General features: G+C 37.8%; 1 protein-coding gene across 1 annotated transcript in view; it reads right to left on the minus strand.

Moving 5' to 3' along the window:
- Positions 1-4,328: 4,328 nt before the first annotated feature.
- Positions 4,329-19,655, minus strand: part of ADAMTS5 (ADAM metallopeptidase with thrombospondin type 1 motif 5) — a 49,551-nt gene continuing 34,224 nt past the window's right edge. Inside the window, exons 5-8 of the mRNA XM_059064831.2 lie at positions 19,195-19,378; positions 18,645-18,820; positions 16,537-16,712; positions 4,329-11,042 (exon numbers count right to left, since the gene is read on the minus strand). Of these exons, the coding sequence (XP_058920814.1) occupies positions 10,475-11,042; positions 16,537-16,712; positions 18,645-18,820; positions 19,195-19,378 (1,104 nt within the window). The 3' untranslated portion in view covers positions 4,329-10,474. The remainder of the gene's footprint in view (positions 11,043-16,536; positions 16,713-18,644; positions 18,821-19,194; positions 19,379-19,655) is intronic.

A 19,655-nucleotide genomic window follows, 5' to 3' on the forward strand; every position in this document is an offset into this window, starting at 1 on the left:
TCCTAGGAACTAAAGATCTGTCTTGGAATCAAGGAGCTGAGTTCTTGCTAACACCCATCTACCCTGGCTCCCCTACTTCCCTGGCCTAACCCTGGCTTGCCTTTTGTCTAAAATGTCAGTGTTTAAAATATTTTCATTACCATGTTTTTTCCCCACTTGCTAAGATCAATTTGACCATTTTCTGAACACCCTTAATGATGATTATCTGCCTGGATTGCTATCCATTCCTTCCTTCCTTCCTTCCTTCATTCGACAAGTACTTATTGAGTACTTATTATATGCCAGGTACCTTCTGAGAAGCTGGTGATATGGTAGTGGAAAAAACAAAGACTGTGCCCTTAAAGTATGTGCATTTGTATAGATAGATAGATAATCGGATATATACAACTGAGTATATAATAAAATTTCAAGTGATGATAAGTGCCATGAGGAAAAATGAAGGGGGGATGGTTCTCTTTGATTTAGGTTAGTCAGGGATGGCTTCTCTGAGAGACAACATTTAAGTAGAGACTTGAGGGAAGATTAGAAGTGTATATAAGGGCAAAAATGTTCTATGCAAAGAGTTCTGGTCAGGGTTCCTGCTCAGTACTGAGCGAATCAGATGGGAGGTAAAGCAGCTGGACCAGGGTGAGGAAAATAGGAAAGGAAGTCAGAGGGGAGGCAGGAACCAGATTTTTGGGGGCTTTAAAGGCCATGGAAAGGACACTGGTTTTTACTTTGAGTAAGGTAGGAAGGTATTGGTGAATTTTCATCCAAGGAGTTAAATGATCTGACTTATGGTTTTGCATGATCAGTCTTGCTGCAGAAGGAAGCAGGAAGCACCATCAGGAAGCATTTGTTATCATTCAGGGTGGAAAATGCTGGTGGTTTGGACTTAGGTGGTTGCAGTGGAGGAGCTCAGAAGCGGCTATGAGCATCATCTCGAGGGAAGGGATATCTATTGCTTGTTCCTGTGCACTAATATTATGTCTGACATACCCACAGTGGTCACAGCTCTGGCCACTTCTTCAGGGTTACACCTAAAAGGCTCTTGTGTCTTTTGTATCTTCTGTCTGAGAATATCCAGCTCTAAATGAGCTCCCATATTCAAACTGCCTAAAATAACACAACTAAGATCCAAGGAGCCCAGGATGGGCAAAAGGGTTGCGCCCCTCCCATGCAGCTCCATGTTATGCATGTTTCTTTTCAGGATACCCCTGACATTCCAGGCTTGCACATCTTGGTAGACGAGGAATGCCCCCTTGCTCCCCTATGGGATTATACTTCAGTGGCTCTCTGTTTAAAAGCTTCCAGGCGTGGTGCCGTTATTCTTTGGAATATTCTCAGTATTGTAAAAGTTCTTATCTGAGGGCACGGTTGATTTTTGGAAAGAGCCACAAGTAGGTCCAAGTAAAATCTGATGAGGAGGCTACATCAACATGCATGATCGTTTTTTAATCAAAGTAGAATGGATTGTGATTGGTGGGATTCCCAAAGCTCATGGAAGCTGTGTGTTCTTGCAAATCCCGAGGTGCTGTACCAGCCACTGCTCCTAGATACCCTCCCTGCCCTGCCCTTCATGTGTCAACGTCCTACCTACTTGCTGGCTTATAACAGTTAAATTTTTAAAAAATCTCCCCTTTCTAGGTTCTCATCAAATACACTACCAGCGTTCCCACAGGTACCCCAGTGAGTCTTTGAGACATTTTCTATCTGAATCGGGAAGAAAACCAAGGAATGGATGAAGCCCCTTGTCCCATTTCCAGTCTGTCCCCTCCCCCCAAATATAGGTGCAAAATACATGTAAGTTCCTCCGGGCCTCCCTCGTCCTTTCAGGGCTCTTGCAGGCTATTACTCTTATAAACCACTTTTGGGGAGAATGTGGGCTCCTTCATGTGTGCCCACCCCAGACTAGGCTGTGAGGTGTTTTTTTTTTAACTTTGATAAAAATAACATAAAATTACCATCTTAACCATTTTTAAGTGTGAAGTTCAGTAGCATTAAGTAGTTTCATTGTTGCATAATCTTCACGACCATTATCTTCATTGCAAAACTGAAACTGTACCCATTCAACTGCTTCCCATTCCTCCCTCCCAGCAGTCCCTGGTAACCACGATTAATTCAATTACTATCTCATATAAGTGGAATGATACAGTATTTGTCCTTCTGTGATTGGCTTATTTTGCTTAACATAATGTCCTCAATGTTCATCTACGTTGTAGCATGTGTCAGAATTTCCCTTTTTATTTTAAAAGGCTGAATAATACTCCATTGTATGTATGTATCATATTTTGTTTATCCATTTACCTGTCAGTGGACTTTCGGGTTGCTTCCACCTTTTGGCTCTTATGAATAATGCTGCTATGAACATAGGTGTACCAAAAAAAAAAAAAAAAAATCTAAGGAAGAAGAAAAAACATCTTTGAATAGGAAAGAGATAGTAAAAAGGCTCAAGACTAAAGGAACACTCTGGATAAATTCTTTACAATGTCTAGTAGGTACCAGACTTATTTGGAAGATGAATAGGTTAGTGGTCCCCAACACTTCTGTAGATGAGAAATTCTTTACACCTAAAACTAGTTCAGTTACTGTTTTGGGGATGAGTCTACTACAAATGATTAAGAATATACTTTCCTGCTTTCCAAGATCTAGATGTTTTTAATAATAAATAACAACAAGAAAAGGTCTGAAACTCCAAGGCAAACTCCAATGAAAGCAGAAATAGGGAGGCAAAGTGCTATGGCCATATAGAAATAAAAACAGAAATCAATATTATGGCAAAGTTAATGAACTTCAAGTCAGAGTGAGGTTCTGGGACTGCTTACTATCTTTCTCCATGCCTGGAAACTGCCCCAGTTGGTGAATCATTCTGGAATTCAAATCTCTTTACCTATGAGGTGGATATGGAGGAAAACTGTGAAAAACAGAGCTATGCTCCTTTGCTTGTGTCTACATTAAGACATATATATATCTTTCATTCTGTGGGAAAATATAACTTTAATTGAACAGATACGACAATAATATATCAAGAAAACCCCCACAGAATCTAGGAATTAAAGATGGTTTGGACTTTTCAAACGTCTGTTGCTCCATTTTGAACCATCTTCTTGGTTCATTTTACTCCTAATCTAAAAATTACCCCCAGGGCCATTTTTACACCTTCGACCTTGCCTGAACCAGCTCATTATTAGCTGTGCAGGAGCTTGTAAGATTAAATACCAAAGTTTTTTTTTTTTCCCTCTTCCAGCCATTTTACTAGTTTTCTACATCAAATTCTCTCTCCTTAAACAATAGTTCTCTGTACACTCTAAGCTCTTGTCTCTACTCTCACTGCTTGCCTGATTCTCCAGTTTCCATGCCATTTTAATTGGAATTTTAGGACCACTCTTGCTTTTACTCAAGGGCCCATATATTAGGGCATCTAAATACTTCCCCTCATTTCCCCAGTCTCACACATTCTTCCATCCACCCGGCAATCCCTCCCTCAGACTCTCGGTCCATATGGATTTAAGACTCCTAGTGCTTTGAAAAGCCAATAACAGTGTCTGGCACTTGGTGACACCTAGATGACCATTGACAGTTATGATGATGTGAGAGCCATCTGCCAATATTGGGATCTTAAGACCAATGCCATAGGGGTCATGGAGAGAAACACCTGGGAGAAAGTTTGTGACGTGTTCACCCAGGGCCTGACCCAAAGAGATGTTCAACCAATCTTAACCAAATCATTATACACCATGCTTTTAAATGTTTAAGCATTTTAAATTCTTTCAAAAGTTAACATCCTACCAAGAGTAAAATTTAATGTACAATTCTGAAACACTATTTGATAAGAGAGAGAAACTCAATGCAACATACACTAATAGTAATGATTTCAGGTTTAGAAGGAATTCATGGAGTTCGGAATCCTAATACTATAAATTTGATAGCAAATATTAATAAATAGGCTTTTGCTAGTGGATATCAATTTTTTGAATTTCCATGCATGCATTATTATTTTGGCTCTTTAATTTTATATCTAGAATATGTTCATTTTTAAAAAAGAAAGGATGAAGCAGGTAGATTATATTGCTTGCTGCTTCTAATTTAACACCAGAAGTTTGACACTAGACAAACTTAGCAGGTGGCAGCTGGTAAGAAAAACTTGAAGCAATATAGTTCATTGTATTTTAAGAGAGAGAAAGTATTAATTGTCTGTGCCTATGTGAATGAGGGATGGTAGAAATTATAGAGATCCTAGGGCTTCATTAAGACCTGGCTTGGTCCTATTGTTGTTATGAGAAAATTAAAAATAAATGGACAATAGTTTCCACCTCTAAAACATGTTATATGCAGTACATACTTTAACCTAGTTTACAATTTACATTTATTATGCGCAGTGAAACCACAAAGCCAATGTTTAATTTTACAGTTTAAAGTCACACATAGGGGAAATGCTTTACAAAATAAGATATTGTTCCGTAATGAAAAATATTACAGTATAGGTCCCAAAAGTCTCAGTTCAAGTGGTTTACCTGAATAACAGAGCTGTTGTGGAATGCAGGCTACAAGACACAGTAATGCTTTCAATAGTCGTTTCAGGTTTGAAATTTGCCAAAGCTGAAGAGACATTTGAAACAAGACCCGTCTTAGTTTTCCAAGATTTTTTTTGGTTTTCCAACAGCATTATATTTACTGAAAAATGCCAACACTTCTGGAAAATTGAGTGTAAAAAGCAGCTTACATTTTACTGCTTGTATATATTTTACTCTACCTTGAAAGCATCTTTCAAGATTTAAGAATCTCAGTTCTACCTATTTTTGTTTATTACCTGGCTTGATTCACGGACTCTAATATAGAAATCAAATATTTGTCCCACTGCCTACGTCAAATCGAACATATTCCTGCAATCTGTTTAGTTATCTGCATTCTATTTACAAAGCAAGTGCATGATTTCCTCTGATCAATGTGTCATACTAAAATGTAAGCAGTATTTGTCAACTCCTACATTTATGTCATGCCGGAGCGTGTGATGCAAAAATACCATCCAGAGACTTTCTTAATCCAAAGTCTAGTTTCACAAAGTCACACACAGTATGATATTCGATCCTAGATATACTCAGCATGGGGTGAGTGTCTTTCATATGTTGTGAATTGTTACAGAAAAGATGGAGATATAGTAGCCAAGTGTATGTATGAACATAAAATATTGCAAAGCTTAAAGTCCAGCTAAATATACACAGAAGTTCTTTTGTGTATAAGAAACAAACAAGTTTGTTTGAAAGGAATGCTGATGGCTTAGTATGTGATGGAACATGACATCTAAAAGTGGGCTACACCAACCTGATGCTCTTCAAGTTTGGACATCACATTAAGCATCCTCAATGTACATATAGCTTATGTCACTAAACACTGCCAATCTGAATGACCATTAAATACAATTTCCCAAACTTTGAGTATCAAGTTGTGCCCAGGCTTGACAAACTGCTTAGAGTTCTTTCTTGCAAATTGAAAAATCACGTAGAATAAAATAGTAACTCAGAAATACCACATTTGGCAGTTGGTCACTGAAAATGTTAGCACCTTGATAAAGATTACAATGGTTCATTGGATGTGCCAAAGGAAAAGTAAAAGAAAAAATGCCCTGTTTTATTTATAAATCACAGTTTTCCTCACAGTGTTAGACTTGGGTCACTCTGATGTGGCAGTGCCTTATAGGAGGATGGGCCATTATTTATTTTTTTTCATTTGACCTATGACAGTACACATGGATCAGCCGGTGGAGCTATGAGATGAGGACCACAGACAGCAAACTTACTCTTAGTGCTAGAATATTAAGAGGGTGCAACTAACAGGGTTAATGAATGTGTATGTTTCAGTCCTACTCCATTGTAAAACCAACGTTTTCTAACAACATATTCCTTTATCTTTTCTACAAAATCTGCATTAAAAATTATGATACAATGGCACCGGAAAAAATATTTGCCAGGTTGAATGCTTTTCTGATCTAAACACTACGCATATTCTCATTTTCTGGCTCACTAATGCATGGGTTGGTGTTTCAATATGTTCTCATATATTAATTGAATAGAACACAAAATTATGTGGTATAGACTGATGTGTTTCATGTGTTATAACTTGAGCAGTCATTTCTGCAGTTCATGCTAACAGGGAGCTATTAGAAAGATTGTATTTTTCAGTGGGCTATTGAGCTAAGTTGATCTACCTGTTTGACAACCTAAAACTACATGTTGTTGACAAATGAGAAAAATAATGGAGAAAACATGTAAATTCCTTTTCTGTGTGTCTATATGATCGATCACCCTGACCCTGTCCTTGGTTCTATTATAGCTTTGGATGGCCATTTCTGTCTTCAAGGTCATTCATTTACTTTGTACCTTTGACATGTTAAAAAAAAATAAGGTCTTTTTATGGCTTCAAGTTTAACTACTAATAGATTAGTAATAGTCACCAATCATACCAATAAGATTTCATACTCAGCCATAAACTATTAGCAAAATCCAGCCATTATTAAATTCAATCTTATTTCACAAACAGTGAACTGTAAGTTATAGCACAAGTCCTGAACTTCTTTGACTCTGGCTGCTGTCCTCACCTAAACCATTACAATGACCTTGTCCAATGAGGAAGGAGTAAAGGGGAGAAACATCAGAACCAGAGATTGATCTAGTCAATTGTGTATCCAAAGGTGCTTTGCCTTATTGCTATGACCAGACTGTGATATCACAGTCAGGAGCAAGCTGGTGTGCTCAGAGGTGTCCCTGCTTGTCTCAAGTCCTATCATCCCTCCAAGAGATTAATACGTAGAAGTAAAAAGTCATATTGTATCAATGGAGATCCCACACTTGGCGAAACAGTTACGACTACAAACATTTGAATCATTTAAATCCACTTTGTTTACTCTCATCTATAGAATCTTAAAGATACTAGAGACTGAATGATATTAATTTTAAGGAGGGTTTCTAGAGCAGCAAAAGACATTATTTGGTTTTATTATCATTGATATCACTTGGAGCCTGTGATATATCAACAGCTCCTTGTCCAAGGTCATCAGGGAAGCTCATGGACCTGATTTTGAATTGTGTCTTAGCTCCTATGGGAAGCTTCCAGGCTACCTATATATCCTAGTTTAGAACTTAGACCTTAGTTGCTTGAATAAATGCTTTTCTTATCTGAAGCTTGGAAAAATTAGTATTAAATGGAATCCAAAAGACCTATTAAAATAACTACAAGTGATGAACACTAGTAGCCATGGAAAATTAAATTTAAAACTTACTTAGAAAGAAAAGGGATAGTATCAGAATAAGAATACATGAGGAATATATATATATATACACCTGTTTCACACAGAAAGCTTTCTGTAAAAAAAAATACAAAAGCAACCAGTGCCGTATATTATGTAAACTCACAAAGTGTACTTTATACACAAACATGAAGCATAAATTAAGAAGTAGGACAACAGTAAAACATCTTAAATATAGAAGAATTTGCACATATTTTTGTTAAATAAGAATAAATAATTTTATCACACAAATTCACATACCAGTTGCAAAAACAATAAATTACTTTTTTTTTTTCAGTGCTGCAACTTTTTTTGTTTGTGATTAATCCCTTCATTCTTAATGTGCTAAAACTGTTTCCACAGGAAGGCAGAGGAAATTGAATTTGTTGAATAAATTAAAACAATGTCCTTAAAGCTCTAAACAACAAGGCAGGGGTTCGTTTGACTTTTTCTGTTCCAGAAGAAATAAACGCTATTTTCTTCTGGGATCCCTTAGTATTTACTGAAACAACCTGGCGTATTTAGTTTTGTGAGTGAGATTAGATTCTTACAAACCTGAGCATTTTTAGACAAGCTCTTTTTTTTTTTTTTTTTTTTTCTTTTTAGGGAGTAGCCCCTAGCATCCTGAATCCTACGCTCTTTATTCAAGATAAAACTATGGAAAGGTAAAAGGCATAACCCAATGTGAAACTTAACTAAATTATCTTCATTATAGAGGATTTTCCCTTTGCTCATCATTCTCTATGTCTACCAAACACTCCATTTCTCTGAATTTCAGTTTCCAGTCTATAAATTTTTCCCAGGAGTTTATAGACATACATTCCTTAGTCAGTCTATTGATACCCATACCAAACCAAACCAAACAAAACCAAAACCCTAAAGGAAACTCCTTAAAAGCATGGAATAGTGGTTTATTTGTTCTAAGCTCTCTAGTATTGCTCCCATGAGAAGTGTAAAACTTTAATATTTGGGGAAAAAAATGAATCATTGGTAAATCATATTTAAAAATCTATGAATACAGTATGGAGAAGCAGTGTAGGAGACAATCATGTTTGCTCTTCGATTATTTTTTAATGTTGCTGTCAGTATAACCACAAAAGATTAAAAAAAATTTGTCATAGTTTAAGTACTTGATTCAAGTTATTCTGAATACTGGAAAAAGTAAAGTTGGTCCTTCTCTTAATTCTCTCTGCATAGTCAAATGGTTGGTGTGATTTTTATTTTTAATTTTTTTTTTCTGACTGATATGAATAGCTTTGCTCCCTGTCCCTGATATCTGGTACCTTCATCAAATGGAGGTTACCAGTCTTGTATAGGCCTCCTTTTTCTAACTGGTAATTTATTAAGAAAAAAGGACCAGGTCTAAAGCAAAATCAGTCTATGAAAATCCAAAGGATGATTAACAGTTTTGATTTCTTAATGATTTCTTAAGAAAATACTTAAAACAGTGAGACATCCATTCCCTTGGTCTATTGAAATGAATGTGCTATAGCAAGATCAATTACATAATCCTTTTATATTAAAAATATCTTATAATAAAAATAAACTCATGAGCTTCAGGAAACTCAAACAATAGTTCCCTAATATCCTTATATGCAAATCTTTAACAATAGGCACATTTGGTATGATTATTATAAAATTTTATAAAAACAAATAGCTTTGTGATATTTCACAAAGAAAAAGAAAAACCAAATGAAATGAAATATCTTAGATTTTCTGAACCATGGGGTAGACGGATGCAGTTTACTGTCTATGAGATTTTTATGCAGATGACTGTAAAAGTTTTCCATGTCTAACTATTCCAACTCACAACCTACCTAGACAGGCTATGGAAATAAGAGCAGACTTTGCAAAGACCATCACATTTCATCACTCAAACACTTACTGGTACAACCAAATGCTTTCTAATTGGGAAAAATCTTAAGTACAGAATAAGTATATTTGGATTAAGAAAAAAAAAACAATGCAAGGAATTATTGCCTATGGTGTGGAAACAGTATTGTTAATATTAACCATTTTTTTTCACTAGCCACATTAATGATAACCACTTCTGGATATAGCTAACTACCAAGTCAACAAGAAGTACAAAACATTGTAGGTCCTACAAAACCCTTGAACAAAACAAACAAGCAAAAGCAAAATGCATTTTAAAGGCTAGCTGGTAAGAGGTATACCAGTGTTGAAGGTGATAGAAAACTCTTTGCTGTGTGTTCCGAATGTATATTACACATTGTGAGATATCAGATGGGAGCCATAGAAAGAGAAAGCAGTTGTGAAAAGTATAACTTGAAAATATGGTGAAGCATGTATTTGTTTTCCTTTTAAATTCTAACAGGAGGAAACTAATTTTTAGACTCGATAACATACACACACACACACACACACAAACATTTCTTCTACCTCCTAATTAAGCATTAGTTTGGCTGGCTGCCTGAAAAAATGCAGGCAGTCAAAGGCTTAAATAAATGGACCCCTGTATGTATCTAAATGACTAGATACATTGAGCTCCTTTTTTCTTTTCAGAATCTCTCAGAAGATTCTTGCTGTCAAAATGGTTTTTGACCAAAATTTTATCTCCTGTAGTCTGAATATATACTAAATCTTTCTTAAAACAGCAGCAAGTTCTTAATTTCCAGTAAAACATCCACAGCTCTTTCTAGAAACTGGAAGGAGTGGAAACAGCTGCAGACCTACTTTGGTCAAACACATTTTTATAGAAATATATATATATATATACACATATATATATGTATATATATATAAATATTTTAATAGAATCAAGTGATATAAAGTGACATACCAAGGAAGAATGTATTTACAAACAGTAAAAATAAGCTACTGTGTAAATAATATGCATGAAAATGATTACGATGCCTTTGTAGACATCCTGTAAGAGGTAGGTGACAAGGGGGAGACTGCTCTGCCATCTTCAAATGTCCCCTGATTCTACATTCATCAGTGTTTTTGTATTCTTGTAGGCCCAGGGGATGTTCAGTAACTCCCAAGTTTTTCTATATTCCAAGGTCACCACTGTCACATGAAGCAGTGCGCATCTTTATTTGGTCGCTGAGAGCAGATTCTGCCCATAATCGGACTCCTGTTGACAATGACCCTGAAGTGTGACTTTCCGTGCTTTCGGTTGACCTCGTGTTCACCATGACTGTATCAGTGATGAATCATCCAGTTGTCTCGGCAGAAGATCATAACCACAGGCTAACATTTCTTTAGCAAACATTGCTTAAATGCAGAAGGCCTCTGAGAGAGAAGACATCCCTTCGCTAGCTTCCGGTTTCCATCCTGGCACTGCACCGTCCTGGTGTGCCAGCCTGTGTCACAGGTTCTAGAACAGGCGAGCCAAGGGCCCGTCATCCACTGCAGCTGTGGAGTGGGCGATCCCACTTTATTGCTGCTGTCGCTAGTGACAGAGTTTACTTTTGGAGTGGACTTCTTGGGAACAAAAAAACTGTAACGGACATCTAAGGCTTTAGTTGGGTCTGTTGCAAGAATCTGTACGATTAGAATTTCCTTCGTGGCTGAGTAACCCATCCCATGCAAGAAGTCATCCCTGTGGCTCCAACCGCTGTAGTTCATGACCGTTCCATTGATGTCAATGATGGTTTCTGAAGTGGAGATCATGTACTTTCCATTGATAAGGTACTCACCGTTTTTCTTCTTCAGGGCTAAGTAGGCAGTGAATCTAGTCTGGTCTTTGGCTTTGAACTGTCGGACTTTTATGTGAGTCGCGCCTTCAGGGATCCTCACAACATCAGTGTAACCCTTGCTGGAAGCAGGAATGTCCACAGGGGAGAGAGGCAAAAAGAAAGGGGAGGAAAGAAAAATAGGTAAATGCTTGACAAATGGAAATTCTCTAAAAGTCTCACCTTATCTTAATATAAAGTTTTAATGTATTAAAAAGATTCGTTTAAAATTGCCTTCAAAAATTAATTTTCTTAGAAAATAAAATTGCAGTCAGACTATCACATTGTATACATTTTTATTATGATGTTCAAAATTAGGATGATGTCAGCAACCTGCCTTGGCTTTAAAAATTTATACTACCTTTAGTTAAAGATTTACACAGAATCACACATCCTTATCAAATCTTATCATCTTTACAAAGCTACTTTAGGTTTTTTCTGGCACAAAATGCACGTAAACACAAACCAGCAAAAATCTACCCTCAGTTAATCTCACAGAAGTCTTTCAATGAACGTTCCTCAAGCTTGTTTGCATATTAAGATCATGTGAGGATCTTTTAAAAATTCCAAAGCCTACGAATTTAAATCCCCAGATGCCAGAGCAGTTAAATCCCCATCTTTCAGGATGGGTCATAGGCAGCAGTACTTTTAGAGTTCCCCACGCTGTTCCAAGGTGCACACTAGTTGGGAAACCATAGATTTAATTATTTGCTGGGCTATAGACAGGTTAGAGGCTCTGATTCCATTTCTACTAAAACTCTGGATTTCCTGGGGCAGGACGTAAAATAGAACACAAAATTCTTTAACTGCGTAACCGCAGCTTACCAGAATCATCAAAGGACAAAGAAAATCCTTAATGCCTTAGCAAATTTCCCTGAAAGCTTAGGGTCTGCAAAGTGTTATGGTCAATTGAGCGAGGCTTTATGGAGAGTGACATATGAGATAGATCTCTAATGACCCATTATCTGCTCAGGAAAATGGGCAAAGGCATAAATATCTCTGATACTCATAAGGTTGCAGAAAACGCAAGGACAGAAAGGTTAATTAAGCACCAAGGAACTATACCAGTGTGGAAGAGTCATCTTTTGCCCAAATCTTTGCCTCTGTAAGTAATTTCATGTTAAGGTCCTCATATGTTTTACTTTCCTAGCTATTTAAATAGAAACAAATACTTTACTTGTGCAGTCTGACGGATGTGTGTGAAATTTAATTATTTACTTCTGAATTCTTACTCAAGTTTAGAGGATACGGGAGAACGGATTCATATATGTAAAATCCAAATGTGTTTCCCACTCAAACGTTTCCTCTGAATTGGAGAGGAGGCTTATCCCCAGGGAAGGCCCCTTTCTATTGGGCATCTGACCTACCATAATGGCCAGACAGGTGCCAGAGCTTCCTACTGTGTTGAAGAGAGAAGATGCAATGCTGATGATGTTGCTTATCTATTCAGTTTGATTGATTAGCTTTTTTTTTTTTTTTTTTTTGGTCGCACCACTTAGCTTGCAGGATCTTAGTTTGCCGACCAGGGATTGAACATGGGCCCTCAGCAGTGAAAGCCCGGAGTCCTAACCACTGAACTGCCAGGGAATTCCCTAATTTGATTCATTATCTGAATTTTTGTAATACATTTGGACTAGATTCTGTCACAGGATTTTTTTTTTTTGGAAGTATCTAATATTAAGAGATGAGATGTTTCCACAATGGCTTCAAACAAAGCCAGGAGAAAACATTCCATCTTACCTAAAAAGTCTATAATGTGGAGATGTATTAAAGTATTTGCACGGGTTCACTCCAGAGCTAATGAGTGGCAGTTCTAGGCCTCTCGACTCACACTTTATGCCCCTTTTACCACGTCCTCATTGCATGAAGCCCTTCCCTCCACCAACTGTACTTCATAACAGTTAAAATAAGTTCTGGTGATGTTCAGAGTTTCAATGATACCAAACAGAGTGTCAAGAAAGCGAAGAATATAGGGTAAGGGAATTAGACAGAGAAGCCTTTTTTAAAATCTTTGTTCTTAGAGTCTGACTCATATTCACGAGAATCACTTGCAACTCTCAGCACTGCGCAGGTCTTAAACTGAGCCACTTCCCGAGCCACTGGGAAGGATGAGAATTCATGCCCTGATTTCTTTTCCTTTTTTTTAAACATCTTTATTGGAGTATAATTGCTTTACAATGTTCTGTTATTTTCTGCTGTATCACAAAGTGAATCAGCTATACGTATACATATATCCCCATATCCCCTCCCTCTTGTGTCTACCTCCCACCCTCCCTATCCCACCCCTCTAGGTGGTCACAAAGCACTGAGCTGATCTCCCTGTGCTATGCGGCTGCTTCCCACTAAGCTATCTATTTTACATTCGGTGGTGTATATATGTCCATGCCACTCTCTCACTTCGTCCCAGCTTACCCTTCCCCCTCGCCGCGTCCTCAGTCCATTCTTTACGTCTGCATCTTCGTTCCTGTCCTGCCCCTAGGTTCATCAGAACCACTTTTTTTTTCTTTTTAGATTCCATATATATGTGTGAGCATACGGTATTTGTTTTTCTCTTTCTGACTTACTTCACTCTGTATGACAGACTCTAGGTCCATCCACCTCACTACAAAGAACTTCATTTCATTTCTTTTCATGGCCGAGTAATATTCCACTGTATATATGTGCCACATCTTCTTTATCCATTCATGTGTTGATGGACACTTAGGTTGCTTCCATGTCCTGACTACTGCAAATAGTCATGCCCTGATTTCTTGATGTTTTGGTAAAATAGGTTTCCCTTTGTACTCCTTATTCATTTTCTTTGCAACCTTCTCGGTATCATTTACATTTTGGACATTAACCAGCTTCCTTGGCTACCATGAATGAATGCAGCTGTTTTCATATAACTATGAAGTATGAAGTGTGGCTGGCAAGGCAGGGGAATCTTCTTACGTTCAGGGTTATCTCCCCAGTACAAGAACAGTACCTGCCATGAAGGAATACATGCATTCTTACATACTAAGCATGCTGCCATGGAAGGGACATTTTAGTGGGGTGGGGTTTAGACCCCCAAACAAAATTATGTGGCGATATCTGTTGATTAAGAGCTGTGAAGAAACAGAGTAAGAAGACAGAGGAATGACAAGGATGGGGGAGAGATCCTCCTATTCACTTATGGAAGCCACCACCTTGTTGAGGGGCGGGTAGTGGTGACATTTAACAGACATCTAAAGGAATTCTAGAGGAAGCACTGCTTATTAATCGTTAAAAATTGTTCCAGGCAGAGAAAATAGTGTACATGCTTCCACTTGCCATGTTTGAGGAGTGGTGGGAAGTCCAGTATGTTAGCGCAGAGCAAGGGAAGTGGCCAGTGTAGAAGGGACTCAGGGCAGGGCAGGGACCAAATGTTTTAGCATCTCACAGGTTATGAAGGGGTCTCGGACACTGATGCTAAGTGAGAAGGTAGCCACTGGAGGGTTGAGCCCAGGAATGCCACCATCTGACTTAGGTGATAAAGTGATGGCTCTCTCTGCTTTGTGAAAAAGAGTCTGTGAGGGGCCAGGGGCCAGGAGACCCGTGGGAAGACTGCTGGATTGGTCCAGGCAAGAGACAATGACTCCCAGACGGCAGTGCTCTTGCTTATGGCGGTTAAGGGGCAACCAGATTCTGGACATATGTTGGAAGTAGGACTGAGAGGATGTGCAGATGGGTGGACGTGGGGTGTGAGAGAAAATGAGGTGTGGAAGATGACGCCCGAGTTTTGGTACTAGGCGGTGGAAGGATGGAGTTGCCATTTACTGACACGAAGAAAATTGAGGGAGGAGTGAATTAAAATTAGGATCATATTTGTGAAGAGGTTTGAACTTAGTGCAGTATTTTAATATGCATTATCTCATTTGGTCCTCAGAGCGACATTCATTTGCAAGGTGATTACTAGTATTTCCATTCTACTCTCCAGGATGCTAATTGTAAAGAAGTTGAGTGACTCTTCAAAGATCACATGGCTAGTGAATTACTGAGCCAGAACGTGATTGCAAATATTCCAGCTCCAAGATCAATGTTCTCTTTTATCGATCACACTAGGCCAAGATAATTTATATAGGATACTCAAACAGGTCATTTGTACCACACACTATAATCTTGGTCAAATCAATTTGCAAGCAGTTATGTTGTATCCTGCTGTCGCTATCATGAATGTCTTCCTTCACCTTTTCAGGTGACATCAAATATGCGGATATTTGTTGTAAATACAAAAAGCTTAATGCTAAATTTAGCATTATAAAAAGAGGTTTATAAGTTGATGTAGGAAGGATACACAGCATACAGTACATAAGACATTATTTTTTAAAAATAATTTTATTTCTCATTTGGTTCCTGAATTTTTTCCCTTCCTTCTTTTTTTCTTTTTTCTTTTTTACAAATGGCCTGTGCATCCTATTTTTATGACCTAAGCTACAGCCTCTACTTTGGCATTTATCAGCCAAGTAAAACTGGGTAAGTCTTAAACTTTCAGAGACCCAATTCCCTCATTTGTAAAGCAAAACGTTAGACTGGATCATTTCTAAGGAGCCTTGCACCTTTGAAATATATTAAAATGCAGGATATGATTGGACTTGCAGGGTTTTTGACCTGGATGTCCCAATACAATTAGATGAATAATTATTATATCACTAGCAAATAGGATTAGTAATGCATATTTTAATACAGAATAAATTCTCCAGCCATACATTTTCTTTATCATATCAAAGGTCATTTCTAGTTTTTTACATTACCATGGCATGCGATTGTTTTAAGAAATTCTTATTGTTGACTTGGTTTATATATTTCTCTCCAGTTAAAGACAACACAGCATATATATCAGGAATACAGGTGAACCCGACCAATACCACTCAGCATAAGAGTGGTCTAGTGAAGAGGAAAAACAATACTGCATTCCAGCAGACTCTTTAGCTGACTCAGCCATCCTAGCTGATAGTATAATATTTCACGCCAGAAAGTGGTACTTTCTAAACTCACATATATAAAGCAAGAGTATAATCAAGGACCATGAGAGGAAGCAGGAAACTGATCTTATTCTTTACAGAGTAGATATAAACCAGGATAGTTGTCTCAAAAACAGGCTTGCCATCTACACTACTGCAGATAACTTATATTTTGCATTGAGAAATGTTTTCTCAAGAAAACTACAGCCTAATGAGAATGTATTTGTAGAAAAAAAAAAAAAAAAGAAAAGAAACAGTAATTAAGTTGGAAACCAGCCATCCCTTCCTAAATGGTTTCAGAAATAACAGATCTGCAAGATATCGCTAAAGTGGAATGTCACAGACTTTTTCTTTGCCTTTTTCACACTCTGCAAAACCTGGCCCCACGGTTATTGCAGTTAATCTGCTTGCAGAGGTGCCATGGGTTTCCAGTCGGCATGAAGAGCTCATTTCATGTCCTCGCCTTCCCTTCTCATAATCATAATGTGTAACTAGGTCCTGGCTAGATGTCTTCCCACAGATAGCTTATGATGTAACACAAGTCCTCCTTTATCAATTTTGCAAGAGTCTAAAGCTTTGTTCAGATCAGATAAGGGCAATCGTTCTCTCACGTTACCTTTTTTTATTGAAGGTTCCAATCACCTTTGTGCAGCTGGAGTTGTCTCCTCCACACACTCCGCACTTGTCATACTGCAGCTTCGAGCCAATGATGCCGTCACAGCCCGTCCTCACACACTTTCCCCGGACGCAGATGGAATTGCTGTATGGCCTGCATTCCGTTCCATCGGTCACCTGAATAATGAGAAACACGTTAGCAGTGGGAAATACTTGGGCCTGCGTAGGTGGGTTCTTTGATAAAATTGCAAGTTCTCATTTGGGAGTTTTAAGTTTGATTGGAATAGATAGTACTTTGGAAACTAAACAACCAATGAAAAAAAAAAAAAAAAGACCCATAGTTTCCAGGAGTATCCCACTGAAAAATTCTTGACATATTAGCACAAAGAAGAAGAACTGGGATAGATTGGGGTTATGCCCTTTCTCTCTTCTTTATCTCTTGAGCTTAATTCCGAATGTGTTAGGAGACCCGAGGTCCTCGTCTCTATTTCTGTGTGCGTAATACGTTCCCATGGTATAGTCTTGCCTTTTTATTGCTAGAAACAATCTTTCACTTAGTGTGTGGGACTGTGTCACTTGCGTGGAGAGCAGAATATGACCAGGCTCACGAATGCAGACATCCTTTTTGTTTGCACAATTGTTTTTAGTTAATTAATTTTTATAGTTGATTTACAATGTTGTGCTAGTTTCTTCTGTGCAGTTAAGTGAATCGGTTATACATATGCATTATATCCACTCTTTTTAGATTCTTTTCCTATATAGGTCATTACAGAACATTGAGTACAGTTCCCTGTGCTATACTGTAGGTTCTTGTTAGTCATCTGTTTTATATATAGTAGTGTGTATGTGTCAATCCCAATCCCAACTTATCCCTTCCTCCCTCCTGCTTGGTAGTTTGTTTTCTATAATCATAAGTTTGTGTTCTATATCTGTGGCTCTATTTCTGTCTTGTGCATAATTGTTATTACCGTAACAAAACTGAAAATCTACACTGGATAGTCACAACCTTGTAACGGTTGGAAAGCATTCCCTATTGTGTTGTTGAACTGTGAGACACTGAAGTAGAGACAAATTTGTGGAAAAAAGAAGTCTGGGAAGGTCGGAGAAAAGTACTTACTGGAAGAGACTGACTATTTTTGAAAAAAAGAATTAGCATATATTTAATAAGCTAGTTACAAAATACTATGTATATGGACTCAGTGGTTTGTGCATATAAGTAACATGTATAGTCATATGTATAAACATACATATTTTGTATTTGTGTATATACAGAACTCTTTCATATGAGTGTGTGAGTATATGAGGGTGTATATGTGTATAAAGTGAGGTAGGGTAGTCTTAAACAGGTTAACAGCTCTCTAAATGATTATATTTCCAGGTAATATTTTTGCTTTTATTTCTCTATAATATTTTTAAATGAAAATGTATTATTTTGCAATTAAAAGATAAAACATTTTAAATGTTACATAACTTGGACATTAACTTATTTTTCAATAATATGTCATAAATATCTGAAGACCAGTTACAGAGATAGTTTTAAATACAGCACCTATTTGCAAAATAGATAAACTGTTTTAAACTGCCACATAAAGTTAGAAAATGCTCTTCTGTGGAAAACAAGGGATAATTTCACATGCATATATTATAAATGTGTATAACTAGAAGGACATTGATTCATTTTAAAGGTGCAATACATTTTAAAGTCTAGGTCAGGGCTGATGATCTTGAATCTATCTTCATGAATCACCAAAGGAATTCTTCAGTAAAAGATGCCAGAAAAATAGAAAACTTTGTTTTATAGTCCCCTTTACAAATGTACCTAGGGAATACTCTTTTGAAGTTAAGTTTGCAATCCACCTTCCTGACAGAGAGTTACACTTTTTCAAAAATAGCTTTTAAAACATTTACTTGTTCTGTTTACAAAATCCTTTTGATTCATTGTAGCAAGTTTGAAAATATAGAAATTACAGAGGTAATTTCTTCCAAAACCTAGCCCCCCCCCCGCCCGCCAAATAATGACTGTTTACATTAGGTATGTGCAGGCTCCATTCTACCAAATAATTTCCACCAAGGACGCCTACTGTTTCTGGACAGTCTGCATGCAGTTACCTTTGGAGAAAACACTACGTAGTAGCCGGTGCCCTTAGCTCTGCAGGTCAGTTTGCACACATCTCCTGGCAGGACGCCTGCATATTTGGGAACCCATTCCACAAATGTTTTGACTCCTTTTGCATCAGACTGATGTCCATTTTTGGCCTCGCACTGCTCATGACGAAAAGATTTACCTAAAAATCAAACATGTCACATTACTACTCTCTCTGTTCTGAAACTTAGATATATTCCTGTTCATTTAAATACATTTAAGGAGATGATGGATGATAACTTTGTTTTTCCAGAGTCTCTCCACACCAGTGTTGAAGGCTTTTTATCTTCAACACAGAGTTGAAAACAGCAATTATTTTCTTCTTACTCCCTGAACACTCAGTTGTTTATAATAATAATTTAAAAATCACTCATGTATGTGTTATTGATTTGCATACCGGTGGAACTGTGCAGTACAAGATTAATAGGCTATTTCTCCAGCCCCCGCTATTTATTACTGCTAGAATACAAATTACACCCGACACATGATGGTTGCTGACACTTGGGAGCAGCGTACCATTGTCCGGGCAGGGTATGACACTGCAGGAGCGGTAGATGGCCCTCTTCCCTGTGCAGTAGCGGCCACTGTTTCTGGGCGCGGGGTTATTGCAGTGGCGATAGGCAAACTGTACTCCTCCCCCACATGAGCGAGAACACTGGCCCCAGGACCCCCAGGATCCCCAGCTGCCATGGCTCGATGTCTAAAACAGAAAATAGAAGATATTTCAACTGAGAAGGGAGGAAAACATTCAAAATGTACATTTGGAAATCACTTGCATTCAGTCACTCGGTGGAAACTCCATCACAGTTAAATTTTCACTGAATTTAACATGGTCACAGGTATTGAACACTCTGGAATCACAACGTGATTCCAAATCTTGGCAATCCACCTTTTCTGTCCCCCACCCCCCAGCACTAGAGGGTCTGCACACTTCACCCTAAGTACTGGGCACACTGCAAGCACTGCTCATGGCTTCT

This window comes from Kogia breviceps, chromosome 5 (genome assembly GCF_026419965.1).
Source record: "Kogia breviceps isolate mKogBre1 chromosome 5, mKogBre1 haplotype 1, whole genome shotgun sequence".
NCBI lineage: Eukaryota > Metazoa > Chordata > Mammalia > Artiodactyla > Physeteridae > Kogia > Kogia breviceps.